Below are 24,574 nucleotides of genomic sequence, written 5' to 3'. Positions count from 1 at the left end.
TCCCGGCCACCCCAGCCTCGCCTGCTGGGCTCCGGCGATCCTTCCGCCTCAGCCTTCCGAGTAGCCAGAACTACAGGCGCGCGCTACCACGCCCGGCTAATTTTTTGATTTATTGTAGAGATGAGGTCTCACCAAGTTGCCCAGGCAGGTCTCGAACCCATGGGCTCAGGCAATCCGCTCACCTCGGCCTCCCAAAGCACTGAGATTACAGGCTGAGCCACCGAGCCCGGCCTCTTTTTTTTTATTTTTAAGGAAGGAATTTGCTTTTATTTGTATTTATTTTACTTATTTATTTCTGTTTCTTTTTAAATTTAAAAATGTGAGGTGCAATTCAGGGTTAGGTACATACGTGGTCATCGTACGTACAGATAAAGTATGGGTACCTTTACTGACGTTATGTGTCCCGCCCTGCCCCCCCAGCAGTATCCCACCACTGCCAATCCCTTTCTTATAGTACTATAATAAATGTTCAGGGTCCTCTTAGGATTGAGTACATGTGGTACTCAGATCTTTGTTTCTGTGATAAATCACTGAGTATTATAGACTCTAATTCCATCCAGGTTGCTGTAAAGTTCATAATTTTGTTTTTCTTTATGGCCGCATAATATTCCATTGTGTAAACATACCACATTTTCTTTATCTAGTCCACTTGCGATGGGCAGCACGGTTGGTGGAATTTGATTTTAATTCAGGCTAAAATGTCTTCACAACAATTAAAACAACAGAGCAGAATCGCATAGAAAGTTCCCTTGCTAACAGCCTGTACGCAGAGAAGTGGTCCTTAAACCTGGCGGTGTGCATCCAAGTCACCGTGAGGGCTCGTGGAAACAGACTGCCGAGTCCCAACTTCAGAGTTTCTGAGTCTGTAAGTCTCAGGTGGGGCTTCTGGGTTTGCGTTTTACCATGTGCCCAGGTGATGAGGCTGCTGCTGGTGTAAGGATCATGCCATGACAATCACTGCTGGGAAAGTTGCTGTGCTGCTCTGATCAGCCTTCCCTCTCCCAAAGGACGGAAGGACTGATGCCTGCTCACAGAATCACTCTCAGCTATAGAGAGCCACCTTGCCCAAAGTCACGATCCCCTGGTCAATGGGGTCACCTGGCTCCAACGATGGGCTGATGCTGGGAGATAAGACTCAGCGCCCAACCTCATGGCAATGACAATGGCTTTGAGTCGTTCTAGCCTCAAAGTTTCATCCAGGTTGAGGGACGCCATGATGGCACTGCATCACGGCTCAGCTTCTCTCTCTGTCTGGTCCTGCTTTCACCCCTTTCCCCTTTTGGTATTCATTCCAGAGCACACCCCTGTGAACTTCCTGTATGCGGATCCATCGTGGACTGCTTCCCAGGGAGCCTGACGTACGACACTTACGGACAGAAAGTCACTGAAATGACCCCTGCTTGGAGGAATCACTCCTGATCATCCCCCCCCCCACTCTCTTCCTTATTCTGATTTATTGTCTTCATGGAATTTAATGCCCAGATGCTACATCTTGTAAACTTATTTCATGTTATCATTTGACTGCCTAGACTGTAAGCTCTGGGCGGGCAGGGAGCTTGTGCCTCTCATTCATTCTCTGTAGTATCTGCAGAGCCCAGCGCAGGGTCTGGCACTTGGCAGGCACTCAAAAAAAAACATTTACTGAATAAGTGAATGAACTTCCACCATATCTTCCACTGCAAGAGTTTTCGTGAACTAGGAAGTTGTGGAAAACGGAGATGCTTTCAAGAGTGTTGTCTGTAATTGGCAACGCTTTAATGTGTTTTGTGCTTTTTTAAAAAAAGTAGTTCCTTCAATATTTACAGACATGCCATGTTCTTATAAACCCCATGTGGTGGGTAGGATAAGTGTTGCCTTGAAACACTGGGAGAAGGAAAGCTGGGCGTGGCGAAGTTGAGTGGCCTGCTGATGTTGAGTGACGTGGCCCAGTCAGGGTCCTGCAGTTAAGTATGGCCCATATGGACAGGCTGGTCTCTTGGCCTCTGGACCCATGATCTTGTCTCAGTATCATCATCAGAGGCAAACTAAGTGAGTTTCCACCGAGACTCCCTATAAGTCTGACTGTGCCCCAGAAATACCCATATGGGGGCCATTTGACTGGAGAGGATTTTGCACTTAACACCCTCCAGTGAAGTTCCTTTTTTTTTTTGAGTTGGGAGTCTCACTCCTTCGCCCAGGCTAGAGTGCAGTGGCACACTCACAGCCTCCCCAGTGTCAACCCACTGGGCTCCGGCGATCCTTCTGCCTCAGCCTTCCAAGTGGCCAGAACTATGGGCACAAGCTACCATGCCTGGCTAAGTTTTTATTTATTGTAGAGACGAGGTCTCGCCAAGTTGCCCAGGCTGGTCTTGAACCCGTGGGCTCAGGCAATCCACTCGCCTCGGCCTCCCAAAGTGCTGGGACAACAGGCTGAGCCACCGAGCCCAGCCTCCGCTGAATTCTAAACGCTAGCCAGGTGCTTTCAGGTGCTTTCAGCTCCCAAGAGGTCGGGATTCCTCTTCCGCACGGAGATGGTTCAGCCATTTCTGACACTGGCAGCTTGAGAATGGCAAGACCTGGGACTGATGCTTTGAGACAGGACCTTGTTTTCTCAGACTATGACTGCTTTTCCTTTCCGTATTTCCTGCAGTGAATACGGCCCATGTGGGAACTCCCTGTGTCATCCTCCAACTCCCTTTCCCTTAACCCTCCCAGCAGGCCAGTCCTCAGCTCAGAGGTCGGGCTCCTTTGATGACTCAAGACCAGGGCCTGCCACCCACGGGTGTCGAACCCTCCCAGGTCCACTCAGAGCTGCACTTATCTGAAGGACAGATAAGGAAAGACAGAAACAAAGGAGGCCCTTGGGTCCCGCACTCTGAGCCAGGGAAGGCTGCAAAATGCTAAGAATTCTGACAGTGTGAAGTCCCTCCCCCCGGAGTCCAGAGGGTGTGGTTTCCAAGGGGAATACAGACGCCAGAATGAGGGAGGCCACCCAGGACCAGCGGTGGCTCAGCCACCAGAAAAATGAGTCAGGAGCATCCAGACGAAGCCAGACAAGAGATGGCCTTGCACTGTGTAATTCAGCAGGGCCATGCCACTGGGAGTCTGCGCGCAGCTGATGGAATATTTCCTGTAAACATTATTTTCCCTGAGATGATGCCTCATCATCTCATTTTGTCCACAGATCTTTACTAATCTAGGGGGGTGGGTGGTGAAGTAATGCGTCAGTTCCCAGAGCCAATGTCCCTGCTTCCGGAATACTCAGGAATCACAGGAAGCCGCACTGGCTGCTTGGGCATGGGGGCCAGGCCATTTAGTCTGGTTCCTTCTCCTAATGCCTCAGAGGGGACCCAGAAGTGCTCTTAATTGTGCATCTAAGTGTACATAAAAGCCTTCCTAATTGCACCTCGAATAAATAAGTAAATGGTGTCTGCTGAATCTGTAACAAGGACTGGCGTTGTCCTTCCTTCCTGGCGGGAAGATTTCACTAAACCCGGGCTGGTGAGGGGTTGTGACTTGCAGATACTAAATGTTTCTTCTGTTCTGGGGAAGGTGTATGCCTTATAGACTCTCCTTTTCTTTTTCAGTCTTATTTGTTGCCACTTTAGAATGTTTGGGGGGCTGTTCTACCACACACATTGTTCCAAGATCCTATCCCTTCTAGGAAGGTTTTTGTCTGTTTTTGAGTCAGACGCTCCATCCCGCTTACTCTCTGAAGCTTGTAGCCTCAGATACAGCCTGCAAGAGGGATGCTTCGTGCCCCACGTGAAAAGTGTTTTCTGTTTTAATTTATAACAGCGTCTGGTGATCAGTGGACTGTCCACAGGTTTAAAGACACAGGGATTTGACAGAGAAGAGGGCTTGGCCAGGTACTGGGGGCGAGTCGAGACTTGAGGGCAGGACAGCCGGTCTCCTCACACCTCTCCTACTGGTGCTGCAAAGAAGGGGCAGACCGTCCCAGAGAGCAGAGCTTTCAGGCTCTTTTAGGTTTTGATCTAAGGGTAAGGACCCACCTCTAAAGAGGCGCTGGGCAGGGTGCCCTGGCTCACACCTGTAATCCCAGCACTTTGGGAGGCCGAGTGGGAGGATTGCCTGAGCCCAGGAGTTCCGAGACCAATCTGGGCAAGATAGTGAAACCTTGTCTTTACTAAAAACAAAAAACAAAAAAAAGAGCTGGGCATAGTGGCGTGCGCCTGTAGTCCCAGCTACTTGGAGGTTGAGGTGGAAAGATCACCTGAGCCCAGGAGGTCGAGGCTGTGGTGAGCTGTGATCGTGCCACTGCACTCCAGTCTGGGTGACAGAGTGAGACCCCATCTCAAAAAAAAGAAGAGCCAGATGTGAGATAGATTTTATCTAGCCTTAATAATCCCTGCCCCATAGGACCCTGATTCTTCAAGAATGAACAGACAACACCTTTTCAATACATATCATCTAATTTTCATTCAGGCGTTTCCAGGGAAGGAAGAGGAAAAGTTATTGCCTGTACCTGTGTAACTGCCCAAAGCCTGCAGGATAGCCAATTCCAGGCACGTCGCTGGGGACGGTCATTGTCCACGGCTGGTACTTTTTCTTTCTTGGTGGCCTCAGGTCTCTACTCGACAGTAAATGCAGACTAAGCTGAGCCTCGAGATTTATCTAAGGTGCTCCAATGCCAACCTGACACTATCTCTTTGACCTGGAAGCCGGGAGGACTCAAACTCGTGAAGGATACAGCCTCTCTCTCAGGTAGCGCATATGTCACCACCCACGCATATGCATGAGCCAACAGGGAAGCTGGTAACCGATAAAAGGGGAGAAACTAGTCAATGTAGCTGCAAGATTGGATTTTTCTTTTTTTTTTATAGTTGGAGCCTCACTCTGTGGCCCAGGCTGGAGTGCAGTGGCATGCTCACGGCCACCCCAGCATTCACCTGCTGGGCTCTGGCGATCCTTCCGCCTCAGCCTTTCAAGGAGCCGGAACTATAGGTGTGTGCTACCACACCCGGCTAATTTTTTGATTTATTGTAGAGACGAGGTCTTGCCAAGTTGCCCGGGCTGGTCTAGAACCTGCAGGCTCAGGCAATCCCCTCGCCTTGGCCTCCCAAGGTGCTAGGATGACAGGCTGAGTCGCTGAGTCCGGCCTTGATTTTTCTATTTTTACTTTTGGCACTATGAGTTTCCTACTTATCTCAGCATGGTTAAACCGAGACAGTTAGACATGTAGACACCATCAGTCCCGGTCCTTGGATGGTACATTCATAACCATGCAGAAAGACTGCCCACTATCACCACGGGAAGGGAGAGGAGACCACGGGAACCCAGAGGGATGTTCCCAAGTGTCACATGGTGTTTGTGTTGGAGTAAGATCTCAGATTGGGAAGATAGGTAGTATAAGAGGAAAAAAACATGGGGTGAAGGATCGAAGTAGAAAGACTCACTAAGAGCCCATGAAGGGATATTTAATGGCTTATTCACAATTCTGCAACCTATTCCCTAGATGCCGTTTGGGGTTTTGCTTACTTTTTTTTTTTTTTTTTTTTTGAGACAGGGTCTTGCTGTGTTGCCCAGGTTCAAGTAGCTGGGACTACAGATGTGCGCCACCACATCTGGCTAATTTTTTGATTTATTGTAGAGATGAGGTATCACTGTCCAGGCAGGTCTCGAACCTGCGGGCTCAGGCAATCCACTCACCTCAGCCTCCCAAAGGCGCGGGATTATAGGCTGAGCCACCGAGCCCGGCTCAGATTCTGATTTTTCAAAAAGTCTTGTCTGCTGTTTTCTTAGGGCATTTGGGGGGCTATTCTTAATCACACATTGTTCCAAAATATTTTGGAAGCTGGCTTTCAGAATCCAACATCTCTGAACTCTTCTGAACATGCACAAAAGCCAAAACCAGTCTGCAGGGTGTCCCCACATGTCTAGCTATTCCCAACACAAGTACACAGAGGCAAAGAAACTCTGTGTGTGTGTGTGTGTGTGTGTGTGTGTTTTCTTTTTCACAGACCTCACTAGTTTGCATTGAGAGCCGTGTTTCTGGGAGGCCAGGAGCCCATCGGCTGAGAAAGTCAGCGTAGAGCAGAGTGGGGCCAAATGTTCTCCCTCTCGACCCCACCTGTGAAGCCCCTGCCTTTCTCTCCTTCCACAAAAGCCACCAAGTTCCAGAGCAAAGATTCAGCAACTCGGGGCAGACTCTGAAACTAGAATGAAAAACTGCATCCCAAACGGAACACCAGGAACAGCAACCATCCTGCCCAATCTGCATAGCCATCGGCTAGCCCTCCTCGGTGGCTTTTTTGTTTGGGTGCTTTTTTTCTAGGTGGGCCATGTGGAAGTGGTCGACAGGGTTCTGGAGGTGGGCTCTGAACTCCTGAAGCTGTGCCCAGGGGCTGCTGGCGCTATGCGACTATGCATTCCAGTGGATCAGTGGTTGCCTCTGGCCCTTCAGGGGAGAGAGGGCAGGTTCACTCTGTCTCTGCCTCGACTCGAATGTTGGCTCTTCTAATTGTGGCGCCATGTGACAGAGCCGCCGTAAGTGGGTCAGAGTGTCAGGGCGGGCCTCTGACTGCTGCCGGGACTGCCCACGCAGCTGTTGCCGGGGAAGCCGCCAGGTGCGCAAAACTGGGCTCCACTCCCTTTCCTAAGCATCCCTGGAGGCTCAAGGTGGCAGAGACGTGCCAAGCACCAGAGCCAGGAGGGCGTGGCGTCCCCTGGAGGACCACCATTCCCAGGCGGCTCTCCCAGCCTTGAGTCCCACGTTTGAGGCCTCTCAGCCGTCCGTGTGCAAGGACACTGCTGGCCACACCTGAGAGCCTGGCTGACCTTTCCCAAGTCCAAGTTTTCAATGGTGGCTGTGAGCGGTGGCCCTGGTCTCCAGTCACACATCAGACACTCTGGGGGGAAGGGGGCATTCCATGGGCTTTGTGGCGGGGTCAGAGTACAGATGGGGAGGCCTGGAGTTGGCTGTGGCAACTGGACATTCCAAAAGCTTCATGTGAGTTTCTGATGTACAGTGGAGGTTAAGAAGCAGTGGCCCAGAGACAGAAGACAGACCTCCCACGTTTTAGATGAGAACATGCACTGATATCCATCCCCACGTGAGCACATCTCTTTAGATTCCAAGAGCTGGGGACATTGTGTGTGCTTCTGGTATTCTCAGAGACTCACTCTATTGCCACCCACTCTGTAGGTTAGAGTGCAGTGACATACTCACACCTACTGCAGCTTTGACCTCCTGGGCTCAGGTGAACCTTCTGCTTCAGTCTCCCAAGAGGCTGAGACTACAGGTGTGCGCTACCACAGCTGGCTCATTTTTATTTTTTAAATTTTTTGTAGAGACAAGGTCTCGCTATGTTTCCCAGGCTGGACTCGAACCCCTGGACTCAAGTGATTCCTCCTGCCTCTGCCTCCCAAAGTGCTGGGATAACAGGTGTGAGCCACCTCGCCTGGAAACATGGCCTTTTTATGATGCTGGTGGTGGAGGCAATGTGAGAAGAAACATAGACACCCTGTTGAGGTCTTCCTGTGTCTGGGACTTTTTAATTACGGCTCTGGTTGAGTCCTGGCTCTGCCTTTAAGTTGCGTCTGACATCTTAGCACCTGAAGATAACAAAGCTGAGGCTTTGTTTTCCCTTGAGGGCCTGTTCTTAATTTTATATTCAGGTTGTTTGTTAATTTCTTAAGGAGGATCCATTCAAAACCGTTTAAGTTTCAAGGCCCATGCAATGGAAACTGTCTCTCTGTGATCGTCACGAAAGGGAAATGAACTCTTTCAACTCACACCCTCACCCTTTCCTCTCCCTGTTCAGTCTCTGGTTCAGTTATGCTTTGGAAATTTTTGCAGCTCTTGAGTACCAACTGAATACCCAGCTGACTACTTGTCACAGTGCGCTGGAGGTCCCATCAAGCCTACAGCTCTGCACGTCTTCAACTGCATATCTGTCACTCCTGGATCTGCTCTTCTCTTAGAGACCACGCTCTGGTTGATCTGAGGCCCAGGAGTCTTTCTGTATCACCCTCTCCTCTCACCTCCTCCCCACCCTGCATACACATAGTTGGTCAACAACACTCCCCTTATCAACGCCTTGGTTTCCCTTCTCATCCCTGTTCCCTAGAGCCACACCAAGCCCTACTAGGTGTGGCCTGCCCTACTGGAATACTGTCTTGGCTTCCAAGGTTCGCTTGAAAGATGGCATTAATCTGGCAGGACAGCCAAAGGAAATGGCAGAAGCATGGTTGAGCGAACATCACTCTACATATTGATACTGTAATTTAATTCAACTTCTAAAAGCAATAGATAACGTCTTTTAAAATGTATACGCATTTTTTGGCACCCCCCCCATGTGTGTGCGTGTATGTGTATGTACTCATTTTTCTTGCTTTCATTTTGGTTTTGAGTCACAGTCATGGCTCACTGCAGCCTCAACCTCCTAGGCTCAGGTGATCCTTCCACCACATACTCCTAAGTAGCTGGGACTGCAGGTGTAGGCCACCACGGCTAATTTCTGGGGGGAGGTGGAGTGGGGAAGAGATGAGGTCTCGCTATGTTGTCCAGGCTGGTCTTGAACTTCTGGGCTCAAGCAATCCTCTAGCCTCAGCCTCCCAAAGTGCTGGGATTATAGGAATGAGCTCTTGTGCTCGGCCAGAAGGTACTTTTTTAACAATGAAAATCTGCTTCAAACAGTTCATGACTGTCCCTGCTTATCGAAGCCAATCCTCTTAGCAGAACCTTCAAGGCCTCCAGAAGCCGGCGCCGGGGGCCTCAGCCTCCTGGCCAGCTATCCTCCTCTCACACATGGTGCTGTGTGTCCCCTGCCTCTGTCATGCCACGCTGTCCTCTCACTGTCATGTCACGCATGTCGGCCTGTCTCCTACTCGCCTGCCCACGCTGTGTCTCCATCCGCAAACTCTCTGCATCCTTGAAGGCCCCACTCACTCTTTGCTTCCTCCGTGAAGACATGACTTCCTACATCCAGATGACTCCCTCCTTGAAGTCACCTCCGACTCTCCCACAGACGCCTACACCAGCTTAGACACTGGCTCAGTTATCCCACATCTCTCTCCCTGGCAGAATGGGCAGGCCTGGAGGATGGGATCTGCCTCTTATTTATCTCAGGGCCCTTATTTATTTTCAGACTCAGCACATAACAGGTATGCGGTAACCGTTATCTGGATGAATGAATGAATGAAAGATGGCTCTCATAACTCAGTCTTTGATCCTTCAATTAATAACAGGCTTAACGATTCCAACTTCTTCCTCAGAGGCCACAAAAAGCACAAGTTATTTTCAATAACACTCAGTTTGAGTTACAGCCAGAGCCTGGGGAAGCTATTTGACCTTCTAACATTTTAAATTCACCGACCTGGATTAAGTTCCACAAATTAATGTAAATTCTCTTATTTGATGGCTGTTATTTACACCCTTGGCTTCCACCTTTCTTATCTTGAGGTCTGCTTCAGAGTCTCACAATAATCATTACAATTTATTGGGACCTTGCTATGTGTCCTGCCCTGCATTGTGTATGTATCAAGTACTAGTCCATTACCCCTTCGATCTCATTAGACCCTCAAGGAGACAAATAGAGAAAGCTTACATATATTAATACATTGAACCGAACAAGTATGAATATGTGTTAGCACATCTTTCAAGAAAGCTCAGAGGGAAAGATTTGAGCCACCGGATTTTAATGGACCCTACAGTAGATTTCAAGGATTTTGTGAAAGGCTCTGAGTCTTCTTGGCCTTTGCAAGCAGGAAAAAAAAAGGCAGGCAAATTGAAAAGAGAAGAAAGTCAATGTCCAAAGAAGCAGAGAAGGAAGAGAGAAGGAGAGAGGAAAAGGTGCAGAACAACCAGGCATGGTGGCTCATGCTTATAATCCCAGCAATTTGGGAGGCTGAGGCGAGAGGATTTCCTGAGCCCAGCGGTGTGAGACCAGCTTGGGCACCTTGGCAAGACCTCATCTCTACAATAAATCAAAAAATTAGCCAGGCGTGGTGCTGTGTGCCTATAGTTCCAACTACTTGGAAGGCTGAGGCGGAAGGATGGCTGGAGCCTAGCAGGTCGAGGCTGAGGTGGCCGTGAGCGTGCCACTGCACTCCAGCCTGGGCGACAGAGTGAGACTCCGACTCAAAAAAAGGGGGTGCAGAAAATTAAAAAAGCCATGTGGGTAAAAGGCACAGGGAAAACGGTAAGAAGGAGACAGGGAGGGAGAGGTATAGACTCCGTGACTGAGAAAAACAAAGCAGGAAAAAGTAAGAACATGGGGTCCATTCATTTCTGGTTGCATAAAATGGAGACAGCCGAAAACATATGCCCCTAAGAGTCAGTTCCTCCTGAACTGTTCCCAGTGGATAACACCTCCATCATTTGCTCAGCATCTCTTCTTAGAATTTAACTGACTCGTCAACTGAGAAAATCCTTCCCAGCATAGGGCCATTTTTTTCCCTATCCATTTAATAAAAAAGTTGGCTAAGGAAAGACATTAACTGGATGGACTTTGATCACCTCAGATATGTCATGTGGGTTTCAGTCCTGTGCGTGGATAAGGCAGCTTGGAAAGCACTCTGGAATGACATAATGGCCTGATATCGCTTTCTCTCCGCTAAAGCAAGTGTGGTTTTGATAGGCTTTTAATATGTATCTTGGGGTTTGAACTGGATCCCATCGCTTTGTTATTCTCTGCCAGAGATCTGAATGACAGCCCTCGCCTCAAAGATACTTTTCCATTATAATTTTTCAATTTGTTCTGGTCTGAGAAATGTGTGTAAATGAAAGCAGAGAAAAATCCAGACGCCATGTCCCCTTCTAACATTCCGCTTGGGGTTTTAACAAGAACTCTGCAGATCCTTCTCTGTTTTCCTTTCTCTTCTGCAAATGAACTTATTTTCTGATCACTCCTATTGTGCCAGAAAATAATCATTGGATTTCCAGGAAGTCCTCTTTCTCTTTTGTATTTCTCATCTCTGTTTGACTTATAATCTCTTCTTTTAGCTCACCTCCCTCGCCTCCCAAGTCATCCCCAAAACCATTGGGGAACTCACATTGGCTTTAGAATTCAAGAGAGATGTTACCTTGTTTTCTCAAAGTACACAGCCCCTGAGAAAATTAAGAAACATGACAGTCCCTCAAAAGTCGTTTAGACCAGAGCCAGCCTTCCCACCTTAAGTAATTATATCAGCTTAGGTTTCCTTAGAAACAGGGAGAAAAAATATTTACCCAGGGAACCAAGACCAGATTACCACAGAGTAATTTGTATACACTGAAAATAGCAGGGGATTGGCGGATCCTTAGCTGCATGGTGTTAGCGTTTTTATTGACTTCCATGCCTGTTCTTTTCTCGATCTGACAGCCATGAAAGTCACACAGGAGACCACACTTACCTTCCTGGGCTTCACTTTATCGTGGTAGTCATACTGGAAGATTCCTTTGTAGCTTAATCCCAGCCACCATGGTATGCCCTGCTTGTCCTAGGACATCCAAAGAAATGTGGGTAAATAGGGAGTCAGAGGGGGTACACAACAGCCAAGAGGCGATTGCCTGGCTGGCTGGAGACGAGGGAAAATGCAATTTCCTTGGCATGGAGGAAGCCCCCCCCATCATCGAAGGATGCTGTTTTGTGAAGAGGGTGACACGGGTCGTGCCTGGAGCTGGGGCCTGGCTCTGTTCCCAACCAGCAGTACAGCCATCCTTCCTTTCCCTTTATCAATAAGAAGCAAATGTCCTGCTCTTTTTTTTTTCCTTCTAAGACTTTAGACTGTCCATGCCAGGATCCACACTCGCCACAAGGGACAATCTGAGAGATATAGGACCTTCTGGAAGCTGTCAGAGCCAGAAAGGCTGTGGAGACTATGGAAAGTGACTCCTCTCATTTTAAGGACAAATCACGGCCAAGATTCGGTCCAGCTTTACCCAGGGTGCACCCCAGCCCCGGTGAGCCAGTGGCAGTCCAGGCCGGAAGGTGTCACCCCCGAGGTTTTGCTTTCCCAAGAGGACAGCTGAGAGTCAGGAGTTTTAGGACTCATGCTGTCGGACAAGGCAGCAAAATCAGCAACATCAATGCCAGAAGAATCTCAGGACTGAGTCAGAAACACCAAGTCCCTGTTTATTCCTTTATCAGGGACCTCGTAAGTATAAATTACAACTCTACATTCGGATAGGAATGATTTGTTAATTACAACCCCCAGATGCTAGAGTTTTATTTTATAGTAGATGCTAGGATTTATATATATAGCAGCATTTCCCTAGATAGGACCTAATTGTCGAGTCTCTGAATGACCAAATACACCCCCATCGTGGGTGTCTTGAAAACTCAACATTGGCAAAATGGTTTTGAAATATTTGTAGGGCGTGAGTTATTTCAAGATGAGCACAAAGATAACAAACAAAATAGACAAATTTAAAAAAATTTTTAAAAACTTCAGGCTACAGCCGGGCTTGGTGGCTCAGCCTGTAATCCCGTGCTTTGGGAGGCCGAGGTGAGTGAATTGCCTGAGCCCGCGGGTTTGAGACCTGCCTGGGCAACTTGGTGAGACCTCCTCTCTACAATAAATCAAAAAATTAGCCGGGCGTGGTAGCCTGCGTCTGTAGTTCCAGCTACTTGGAAGGCTGAGGTGGAAGGATCGCTGGAGCCCAGCAGGTCGAGGTTGCGGTGGCCAGGAGCGGTCACTACACTCCAGTCTGCGTGACAGAGTGCGACTCCAACTCAAAACAAACAAACAAACAAACAAAGAAACAAACCCCCAAAAAACAAACAAAAGAAAACTTCAGGCTACATGATTTCCTTTAAAAGTTTTAAAGGTAGTATAAAATCCTTATCTTAAACCTCAGTCTCTGGGAAGTACCTGTGTGCACTACAATGATTTCAGAGAACAGAACAAGAGGAAGCCCAAGCCCACTGCAATGTGAGATTAATCAGGTAAGTGCTGTCATTAAAGCATAAAATAGGGCATCAGTGAGCTCACAAGCTGTGAGTTTGATACAGTTGGGTCAGGCCTGCTTGGACTCATGTGTTCTTTTTCCAAATAAGTGGCAGAGCAATTGCTTATGTTTTGAGATTCTAAACATCAAACACTCATGCACATTCGTTTGGCACTTTAAAAATCACAAGCCCTGCCTCTGGTCTTTACCAAACTGAAAAAAGAGCACATTTCCAAAATTAATGGAAGACCAAAAGCATATGCAAGGAGGAGTCTCCTGGCCAAAATAAACGGAATTATCTTCTGGAGGGCGGGCCACTTGTAGTGCAGGCTTCCCGCTAGGTAAGTGTTCTAGGAACCCATCGGCATCAGTGGACCAGTGAATGTTGCTGTGAGAGGCTGTGTTTGGCTTCAGTGAAATGTTTTTTGAGATTCTTTCCACGTGTTTGCCCATTTCATGATGGGTGATTTATGAGTGCGCCTGTCCACACCACGCTGAGTGTTCAGCAGTTTTTGACCAAAAACCTCATGACCCCATGTCCCACCCTCCTTATTCACCTGATCTCACCCTAAGGTATTTTTTTTGTTTCTCTGGATGAAAAAGGTCCTCAAAGGGAAATGTTTTGCTAATGTTGAAGAGGTGTACAAAAACGGCAGAAGCACTACAAAAGACATCCAAATGGACGAATTCAAAAACTGTCTTGAGCAGTGGAAAAAGTGTCTCGATAGGTCTATTGCATCAAAAGGAGAGTACTTTGGAGGCGACTGAAGTTTAAACATGTAAGAATAAATACACAATTTGTTATAAATTGCTTTTCTTTGTAGGGGGGTCATCCCCCTCGTACAGCCAACTACTCCAGTTAATTCTCAAGAAACAATTATTCAGCCCATATTTACCAGGCATCTACTACATGCCACACACCACACTGGGCTCTGGGAATATACAACAGAATATAGCACATAGTCTTTGCCATCAAAGCCTACAGTTTAGTGGACCACGTGGGCAACTAAACTCATGCTGATGGCATGCAGACTGTTGTATAAGCCACCACGGGGATACGTGAAAGAAATGTGGTGCATGCTGCTCTGGTCTAAAGGAGTTAAAAATATAGTTGAGGGGAAACAAGAGAAAAGACATTGGCAAAATAACAAGAGACTCTCAGGTTGACTGGTGAAACTCTTCTTGAGTTCAGAAGTGTTTTCTGCTCTTTCGGCTGGGCTTATGGCAATGACTTAGTTACGCTTTTCATGGAAGGGGAAATTAAGGAAGGAGAAGAAAGGAAACTTGACCTTCTCATGGGCTCGTGGGGGGGCATCTTTATTATTTCAAAGAAGAGATCCCAGTCTGGGATGTAATAAATACAATTAAGGAGAATATAGAATGGGGTCAGAGTCAACACGGGACACGCCATCCCAGTGTTTAAGAAGACAGATCCTGTAAATAGTCATGTACTCAACTGGCAGCCTATCATGACAGCTCTCCTCCTGTAAAGTGCCATTCGACCACCAAGAAAAAAAATCCTAGATTCTGCTGGAAGTTCTTGTTCTCTACGGTTCCCTATATTTCGACGTCTTCCTACTGAGATCCCTGCAGTCCTCAACTCCCAGGATTCTCTAAGGCCAAAATGAAGCCAGAATTTATTATTCTACTTCATAGAAAGAAACCTGATGCGTTTTGGAGAGTCACTGAATCAAGTCTCACTTGATGACTTTCTACACTGGGGTAAAATTCAGATGCCCAGTTTCCCCAAGCCTGCAATCTTTCTGACCAAGTCCTCCAACACTCAATATATATATATATATATATATTTGATAGAATTAGAAGAAAAAAAAGTGATGTTTTTGCTTGCTGGTTGGTTTTCTCAAGGCAGGATTGGCAACCTTTACCAAATGAAATTGCTTACCTTTACTGCATAATAGTGAACCCCGTAGGTTGGAAGAGACTCCACGATGCTCATATAGCTAGAAAGACAACACACACGCACACAAGGGTGGTTATTCGGCAGAACTGGTGTCAAGCACATCTCTGTGTGTGTGTACGTGTGATAAAGTTCTCACAGTGATTATTTACTTGAAAATTAAATTGAAACATACACTTCCCCCACCCCAGATACGTCTTCCTGAGGGCAACTGAACAATCCTGACATGTGATATATTAACACACACAATCACAATCCCCATGAGCGCTGGGAAGGGCCACTTACTTCACAATTGCTTGACCTCTGGTCTGGCCGTTCAGTTTCTTGTAGTGCTCAATCACTCTGTCTTCACTGGAATTAGAAGAAATGAATGCTGTTATCAGAGTCCCTAGGTCAACAACCAAGCATCCTGCTAGAAGAAGACGTCTGAGCCTGATTAATCTCATATGAAGCTCCAAAGAGCCAGCAGCTCCTGGAAAAAGGATTTGTCCTAACGTGACGTTTCCAAACTCAGCCTATGGGCCATCTCTTTGGCTATGGATGTACTAAAAAAAATGTCTGTTTTACCCCTCAGAGGACTGCATTCTCTTTATCTTGTTCTTCTAATCCTGAAATAAGATGAGAGCTCAGGCCAGGCTCAGTGGCTCAGCCTGTAATCCCAGCACTTTGGGAGCCTGAGGCGAGAGGATTGTCTAAGCCCAGGGGTTCGAGATCCACCCGGGCAACTTAGCTAGACCTCATTGCTACAATAAATAAAAAATTAGCTGGGCATGGTAGCTCACGCCTGTAGTTCCGGCAGAAGGATCGCTAGAGCTCATCAGGTCGAGGCTGCAATGGCCGGGAGCGTGCCACTGTACTTCAGTCTGGGTGACAGAGTGAGACTCCAACTCAAAAAAAAAAAAAAAAAAAGATGAGAGCCCAGGTTTTAGGGTCAGTTCCTTGCCAGAAATGATATCATGGGAGAAGAGAAAGAAGCAATCAGTAGAGATCAACGCCCTGGGTCCTTCTCATTCTCCTCATCTCCTGAATCCCGTCTACACATGGTCTCACGAGGGGAGGGCAGGCGTTGACCTTAACCGAGTGGCCACAGCATACCTGCTCTGAATGAGTCGTCAGGGGTGGAGCACTTCCAAGGAGAATGGAAAGTTCTGGAATCTGGGCCTGGTTCATATAAACCACAAGGCAACGAAAGCTCCACAAGAACACTGGGGAACAACAGGAATCAGTTCCCAGAATTGAACGAGAACTCCTTCACCTTCTGGAATCTCAGTTCCAACAAGAGGTGAGTGGGTTCCTTGGCCACAATGATAAGTCGAGCCTTTCTTTGAAAGTGTGGAGGGCAGCCCGGCCCACTCTGAGAAGGGACTCTGGCACTCATGAAGTAGGGGCTATGGCTGCTCCCACCGCTGCCTTTGGAACTGCAGAGCCAACCTTGGGAATCCCAAAGAAGCAGACATGGGCAGAATGACTCCAGTTCACCTGCTGAGGCACCAAGTTCAGATGCCTTGGTCCCCCTGGCCTGGCCACACGGCCGTGAAACCGCAGTTCTCACTCTTCTGCCTCACTCCTTCTTACCACAGGCAAAGGACCCCTTCCTGTTCCTGTCCCCCTTCCCTGTGAGGGGAGGTGGCCCAAGGGGTGTCCCCTCAGTATCTCATAAGTGGATCTTTATCAGATCTTATTCACGTATTATCCTAGGCTCGCTCTAAAGTCTATTTCCCAGCTTTTTCTTTCTTTCTCTTTTTTTTTTGAGTTGGAGTCTCACTCTGTCACCCAGACTGGAGGGCAGTGGCACACTCCCAGCCACCGCAGCCTGGCCCTGCTGGGCTCCGGTGATCCTACGGCCTCAGCCTTCCGAGTAGCCGGAACTACAGGTACGCGTTACCATGCCCAGCTAATTTTTGATTTATTGTAGAGATGAAGTCACGCCAAGTTGCCCAGGTGGGTCTTGAACCCACGGGCTCAGGCAATCCACTTGCCTCAGCCTCCCAAAGCGCTGGGATTACAGGCTGAGCCACCGAGCCCAGCCTCACCCAACTTTTTCTGTTCTTATTTTTAGCGAGGCCAGCTTTAGGGGTAACGTGTTCTGTGTTTTCATTGCCTAGTCCTTGGGGGCAATTTATCTATCTTTTTTTTTTTTAGTCGGAGTTCACTCTGTTGCCCAGGCTGGAGTGCAGTGGCACACGCATGGCCACCCCGGCGTCGACCTACTGGGCTCCGGTGATCCTTCTACCTCAGCCTTCTAAGTTGCCAGAACTACAGGCACACGATACCACGCCCAGCTAATTTTTTTTTTTTTTAATTGTAGAGATGAGGTCTCACCAAGTTGCCTAGGCTGATCTCGAACCTGCAGGCTCAGGCAATCCACTTGCCTTGGCCTCCCAAAGTGCTGGGATTACAGGCTGAGCCAATGAACCCAGCCTATCAATTACTCTCTTAATCCTCAGTATCTTTTTAGTATTCTGAACTTTGGTGCATGTAGGACAGTCAGAGGTCTGCACAAGGAAGTGTCTTTGTAAATACAAAGGGAATTTGGGAAGGGGAAATGGCTGGCTATGGGGGGGCCTTCTCCACCTGAGAGTCATTTCTGAGGGGTCTGGGCACCCTCTATTAGAAAGGGGCATATCCAGCCAGCTCTCTCCTCAGTTCCCACACACTGGGAAGGTCTCCCAGTGTGACAATGTCCTCCCCTGACACAATTCCTGAGGAGCGTCTGTCCATTCCAGGAGGAGGCCCAGCCTCACCAGACATTCAGAGGTGTGTCAGGAGACTCAGGTGAGGCTTCTAGCTCTCTTTCCACGCACTCACTACATCTTCAGGGCTCTGGCACATTTCCTACCGCATGACCTGGGGTTTTGTGAGGTCGACTCTGAGGCCTGGGGTCAAGCAACTCAGTGCAGATACGAGGCCATCTCCTCTGCAGCTCTGGGAAGAAGGGTCCCCAGGGTGAGGGAGGGGAGGCAAGCCAACTAAGTGCTGTAGCTATGAATAGGCACAAGACTCAGAAAAAAAAAGTCAGCGAAAAAGTCAAAGCCACCGTCAGAAAGTCGCTTTGCTGTTTACCAATGACATGGCCTGACCATGGGGTCCCTTGGTGCTGGACAGCTGCAGAAATCTTTGTCACCCTCTACCCCGGCCTGTGTCTCCTACTGTCTGAGACCATCTATGAAACCACAATGGTGATTTTCTCTGCCCTCAGCTTTTCTTGGGGTTCTTGCTTCTCCTTTAACATGGTGGGCCTGTCATGTGATGTGTTTCACACCACAAGCCAACCGAGAATCCGTTCTGCTCCCTGCCCTCCTCTGAAGTTTACAGAGGGCTGAGGTGTTCTGAGCATTGCAGACAGCTTCCCCAATGGAATAATGATCAGAAACCCACGAGGCAGCCAGGCGGATGACTTACCCATGTAATCCCAGCACTTTGGGAGTTGGAGACAGAGGATTGCCCAAGCCCAGGGGTTTGAGACCAGCCCAGGCAACTTGGCGAGACCTCGCACACCTGGAGTTCCAACTGCTTAGAAGCCTGAGGTGGAAGAATTGCCTGAGCCCAGAAGGTCAAGGCTGCAGTAGCCATGACGGTACAACTGCACTCCAGCTTGGGCGATAGAGTGAGACCCTGACTCAAAAAACAAACACAAAAAAACCCCACAAGCGGGAATAAACCGAATTCTAAAGCATTGTCTGGGAGACACAGTGGTACCTCAAGGTTAAAAGCAAGAGACCAACCCTGCCTGTGCCCCTGCCATGGCTGGGCAGTGTCGTTAAGTTGAATCACCTCTCTGCAGACAAGGGGGCATGGGAAACACGTGGGTGCTCGGAGGGAAAACAGAGTGATGGGGATAATGGTCTCTTGCCTTGGAGGAGCTGTCGGCTTCCATTGCTCAGTGATTTTGGGGTCAAGGAAGATGTCCCCACATACACTCGAGAGGTGATGGGGTGGCTGGGTGATCTAGCATTCATAAGCCAGGCTGGGGAGGGAGAATCTAGGCCAGGCCTCTGATCCCTCCTTGCTCCATGGCCCTGGGCACAGCATCCTAACTTGATAGGGAAATCCCACGGGGAAGGAGTCTGGGCTTGCTAAAAGCGGGGGGAAATGAACAGCAAGGAGGATTGCACCATAAACCCGCGCTATCTTGCCGCTTCCCCTGCTTCCCAATGACATTATGACACTTTTCATTCCCTCTCCTCATCGTAGCTTGAAGTCGACTGGTGTGGTTCAGCCCATCTTGTGGATAAAGAAAGTGAGGCAGCCAAGAAGTAACAGAAGCTGCCCGGACCGTCATGACCTCACAATGCAGACACCTGGCTGGGACCCTAAGCCTGCTGCGGCCTTGCTCACGAGGCGGGGGTGCCTTCCCCAGTCAGCGTGGATGGGCTCGTGGCTCATCTCAGCCTGAAGGCAGCCCAGGGCATGCATGAACGCCAGCAGGGAGCAGGAGCGCTCCGAAGCATGGTGAATTGGCCTCTGTAGATCAGGGATGCTCAGGGGAACTTGAGACTGTGGGCAACGTGATGAGGTCTGGGATGGAGAGCGGGACAGAGTCTCCCCACCAAGGAGGGGCTGTGGTTAAGCTTGCTGAGTGGGGACACTGAGGCAGAGTGGGGACACTGAGGCAGAGAGGGAAAGACTGCCACCAAGCTCGGTCCTCTGTCTCCACCTTTCTACATCGTATGAAACATGAATGTTCCTCTCTTTTTTTTTTTTTTGAGTTGGAGTCTTACTCAGTCTCCCAGCCTGGAGTGCAGTGGCCACTCCCAGCCACCGTAGCCTCGACCTGCTGGGATCTGGTGATTCTTTTGCCTTCTGCCTCAGCCTTCCAAGTAGCTGGAACTACAGGTGTGCGCTACCACGCCTGGCTAATTTTTTTGATTTATTGTAGAGATGAGGTGTCACCAAGTTGTCCAGGCGGGTCTCGAACCCGCGGGCTTAGGCAATCCACTCACCTCGGCCTCCCAAAGCGCGGGATTACAGGCTGAGCCACCGAGCCCGGCTCCTCTCTGCTTTTTAAAGACCCATATATAAGGGGATCAAAAATACCATTACACAAAAGGACTATGCTAGAACATTCCATGGTACAGTCGGAAAATTTTAGTTAATGGTAACTATTGTATATGTCAAAATAGCTAGAAGAGGAGATTTCTAATGTTCCCCACACAAGGAGAAAGTAGATGTTTGAGATGATGGATACCCAATTACCCTGAGTTGATCACTGCACATTATTTATGGGTATCAGAATATTGCATATACACCAAAAATATGAACTACTCTGCATCTATTAAAAAAAAAAATTCACGTAAGTAGGCTGAAATAGCAGAGCCAACCCCAATGGAATGAGCTGAATCAGTCTTTATTTTTTTTTAACTTTTTTTAAGTAGTGCATCAAGGTGTTCCCTGCTACTAACCCATTTATGCACGAGCTGAGCTGTGAAGAAGAGACTCCCGGCTCCCCATTGTGCCACCCTCTCAGGGCATCCAGGCAGTGACCTCTGTGTTTATGGGTCCAAATGAGGGTGATGAAAAGTACTGGCCTGGTCTCAAAAACAGGGGATGTTTCAGCAAGCCAGCTACAGGTGAAGATGCTCATGTTGACAAGAGACAGAAAGTGTGTACATGCAGTGGGGGGTGCTTCTGTATTGCTAGTAAGTATGAGCACAGAGGAAATGGTGAAGACAGTGAAAGAAAAATCCAGAGGCAGAGAAGAGAAGGCGGTCAAAAGTCTGGGCCGGGTGGTGTGGCTCAAACCTGTAATCCCAGCATTTTGAAAGGCTGAGGCAAGGGGATCGCTTGAGGCCTGAAGTTTGAAAACAGTCTGGGCAACCTAGGGAGACCCCACCCCTGCAAAAAATAAAAAATTAAGCGGGTGTGGTTGCCCACGCTTGTAGTCCCAGTTACTCAGGAGGCTGAGGAGGGAGGACAGCTTGAGCCCAAGAGTTCGAGGCTGCAGTGAGCTATGATCACCCCATGGCACTCCAGAACAAGACCCTGTCTCCAAAACAAACAACAACAGAATGAGACCCTGTCTCCAAAACAAACAACAACAACAAAACTCCCCAAACTCTGGAATGAGCACAGGGTTGTTACAGTGTTTGGAAATGAATGAACGACGGGATGTGGCCGGGAACCCCACCAACATTAGAGTCCTCGGTGGCAAACAGTCCCCTCCCTGCAGGCCGCTGGTCTTTCGAGTCACCTTCCTGTGTCCCCTCTCGCCTTTACCATGAGTTTCCCAGAGACGAGCAGCTGGGAGGACACAGAATGGCTGGGGAGCATGAGGGATGACAGGAGATGGGAATGGCATCATTTGGGGTTCGTATGTGCAGACCACAAGGCCCGAAGTTTGGAAGTGGATGCCGGAATCTCCATCTATGCTCCCGAGGGAAGATGGGTAACAACGCAGTTCAGTGAGATGAGACTAGGGACACCAGACAGTGTGGGGAGCGCCTCCGCCCTCAAGTTCCGCTGGCCCAGGACTGCGGCCTCTCGGAGAGAAGGCATTTTAGAGACAAAGTTTAATCCTGCGAATGAACTCTGCATCAAGACACGCCCTGTAAAGCCACCTGAGTGACTGCATGGCTAGTTTCCTGTCTGGAAACGCGTCCAACAAAATGAAATGCTAGTCATCTGTATATTTCAGAAATGGTATACGCTGGCACTTACGCCAGTCACACGATGTGATCTCCCAGGATCAGCTTGCTCTGGTTTTTTTTTTGGGATAAAAGCAGTTTCCCTATTTTTTTTGTTAAGGAGTCAGGAGGAACATAAGAGAGGCAGGAGTGTCCCTGTCAAGGGCAGCGGTCGGGGCTGGGGAGCCCAGCAGATTTCAACACACTGCCCAGGAATGCGAGCCATGCTCAGTTGTGGCCCAGACCGCAATCTGGGAACCTTTCAAATGTTCAAATCATTCAGAATCAGTCATGTAGGGCCCGGCAGACGAACTGTGGCGTCATGTTACACGGGAGTGAAATCAGGAGACACGAAACACTAGGGACAAAGAAAAGATCCAGTATCTTCTGGAAAACAAAAAACAAAAACCAAAAAAAACCCCATGGCTCTCCCAGATCTCAAAACCTCACACATCCTGTCATCAAAGGACAGGGTTCCAAGATGAAACTCCAGCAGCACATGAAAGGCTCTCGAAGCAGGCAAAGCTTCCCAAGTGAAATTCTAGAAGGCTTTTTTTTTTCTTTAAATACAAGAAACAGAAAGGGAGAGGTCTCATACGCAGCACATCATTGAAATACATGCAGAAAACGGTTTCATGGACACACAAGATACTTGATTCAGCTGAAAGTCTAGGCTGATGCTTGGGTCCTGGTGGAGGGAGGGTACACTTGATGATCCTGAGCCCCCAGGAGGGGCTTGCTCCTGGGGAAGACCCTGGGGGCTCTTACCAGTAGGTCAGAGAAGGATGCCCCTTCGGGGAGTGAGTGGGAAGGGCTGAGACCCTAAGGGTCTTCCCAGTAGGCCAGGGAAGGGTGCTCCCTCAGGGCTTGGGTGGGAAGGGCCGAGATTCCCAGGGTGCTACCAGCAATCAAGGAAGGGTGCTCCTTCTGGGATTAGGTTGGAAGGGTTGAGACCCCGGGGGTCTTCCCAGTAGGCTGGGGGATTGGAAGGGCTAAGACCCCCAGGGTGATACCACAAGCGAGAGAAGGGTGCTCCTTCAGGGCTTGGGTGGGAAGGGCCGAGGCCCCCAGTGTCTTCCCAGGAAGCCAGGGAAGGGTGCTCCTTCAGGGCTTGGGTGGGAAGGACTGAGACCCCTCCAAGGTCTTACCAGTAGGCCAGGGAAGGGTGCTCCTTCAGGGCTTGGGTGGGAAGGGCTGAGACCCCTCCAAGGTCTTCCCAGTAGGCCAGGGAAGGGTGCTCCTTCAGGGCTTGGGTGGGAAGGACTGAGACCCTAAGGGTCTTCCCAGTAGGCCAGGGAAGGGTGCTCCTTCAGGGTTTGAGTAGGAAGCACTGAGACCCCTCCAAGGTCTTACCAGTAGGCCAGGGAAGGGTGCTCCTTCAGGGCTTGGGTGGGAAGGGCCGGCAGCTTCTTCAAGTCGCTCCTCACAGCCTCATTGCTGAAAGAGAGAAGCCCAGAAATGTACTCACCCACTGAGCAAATGGCCACACTATCTGTTGCTCGCTGCCTTGTCTGAGAGACCCGACACATGCTCCCTGATTTAATGAAAAGTGGCTGGAGAACAGGGTGATCTCTTTTTATTTCTTTACTCAACAGATGACTAGGATGTACAATGCACCTAGCCAAGCAGCTTTCTCTCGCGGTACAGAGAGCAGGGCGGACTCTCAAAGGCGGCCCGGGTCCCTCTCCAAGCCCTGTTCTCCCAGAGGCGCACAGACGGAGTGCCCTGAGTCACAGGGCCCCTAGGGTCCCCCTGGGGGAGGATCCTGGGAGAAGCTCCCCAGTGACCCGCTGTCAGGCCCCCAGGGCTCCTGGATAAGTGACACCACTGTTTTCTCCTGGAGGGCTGTTTGCTCCACTCCTGGACTATGCCGAGTTTCTTTGCTAAGGTTGAACACACACTGGAAACTCTTTTCTGAAATGTGGTGGATAAATAAATACAGGTTGGGTCTCCTTTATCTGAAATGTTTGGGAGCAGAAAGGTTTCAGATTACGAATTCTTTTTCTGCATTTTGGAATAAGTGTGTTGTACACCTACCAGTTGGGCATCCCGAAATCTGAAAATCTGAAATTCAAAGAGCTTCAATGTGCATTTCCTGTGAGTGTCACACTCAAAAAGTTTCGGATTTCAGATGTTCAGATTAGAGAGTTTCAACCACTTCTGATTACTTAGAAAGCGTGAAATGGATTGTCTGGTACAGGCTGAGTATCCCATATTTGAAAATATGAAATCCACAAGTATATAATGCAAATATTCCAAGTCTCCCCTAAAGTCCCCCAACAAACCCCACAGTCCAAAACACTTCTGCTCCCAAGTTTGTTTTGTTTTTTAATTTTTTTTTTTTTTTTTTACAAAGTCTCACTCTGTTTCCTAGGTTGGAGTGCAATGGAACGATTACAGCTTACAGCAGCCTGGACCTCCTGGGCTCAAGCAATCCTTCCACCTCAGCCTCCCCAGAAGCTGGGATTATAGGTGCTTGTCTCCATACCTGGTTATATATTTATTTATTTTTAATTTGTAAAGAGGGCTCAGTATGTTGCCCAGGCTGGTCTCAAAATCCTGGGTTCAAGTAATTCTCCCGCCTTGGCCTCCCAAAGTGCTGGGATGACAGGCATAAGCCACAGGGCCAACCTTCCCAAGCATTTTGGACAGGAATGACTCACCCTCTACCCTTAGGCGGTTTTACACATCTGGTCCTGGGACCTGTGATTCCTTTTCGGTAGACTCAGGAGTGCTCAAGTTTGGAAGCCGCTTTAAACTCCCCAAATCCAACCAGCCTTTTTCAGATGCTTGATGCCTCTCTCCACACTCAGTTAGGCCCGCACGCCCCGCCCGGGGCCGGGCCATCTGCGAACTCCGCACCCACTCACGACCCGCAGAGCAATGAATCCACTTCGGGATGGTTCTAGTATTCAAAGAGCATGTTCCCACACAGGTCCACGCAAGAAACTCTGCAGGAGGTCGGCGGGAGTTGCAAGGGTCTCTCTGGCGGGGCCCTGCCTTCCATTCCCAGTTCCGACCTAGCCTCTGCCAGCAGCTTCTGGGTTGCTCATACAAAACGAGGCAAACACTGGCCACCAGGATGCTGGGTTGTGCCATGCAAAAAGCAAGGAGACAAGACTGCAATCAATCAAGACAAAGGAAGGGAGGAAGAATGCTTCC

At 49.0% G+C, this 24,574-nt stretch overlaps 1 protein-coding gene across 1 annotated transcript in view; it reads right to left on the bottom strand.

The window, feature by feature from the left end:
- FRMD4A (FERM domain containing 4A) overlaps window positions 1-22,941 on the bottom strand; it is a 91,571-nt gene extending 68,630 nt beyond the window's left edge. Inside the window, exons 1-4 of the mRNA XM_008052020.2 lie at window positions 22,766-22,941; window positions 15,075-15,140; window positions 14,775-14,832; window positions 11,335-11,421 (exon numbers count right to left, since the gene is read on the bottom strand). Of these exons, the coding sequence (XP_008050211.2) occupies window positions 11,335-11,421; window positions 14,775-14,832; window positions 15,075-15,140; window positions 22,766-22,941 (387 nt within the window). The remainder of the gene's footprint in view (window positions 1-11,334; window positions 11,422-14,774; window positions 14,833-15,074; window positions 15,141-22,765) is intronic.
- Between the last annotated feature and the right edge of the window lie 1,633 nt (window positions 22,942-24,574).

Source organism: Carlito syrichta, unplaced genomic scaffold (assembly GCF_000164805.1).
Source record: "Carlito syrichta isolate Samal-C Ts95f unplaced genomic scaffold, Tarsius_syrichta-2.0.1 Scaffold253559, whole genome shotgun sequence".
Classification (NCBI taxonomy): domain Eukaryota; kingdom Metazoa; phylum Chordata; class Mammalia; order Primates; family Tarsiidae; genus Carlito; species Carlito syrichta.
The sequence above is the reverse complement of the archived record's forward strand: the minus strand, read 5'-3'. Positions and strand labels throughout refer to the sequence as shown.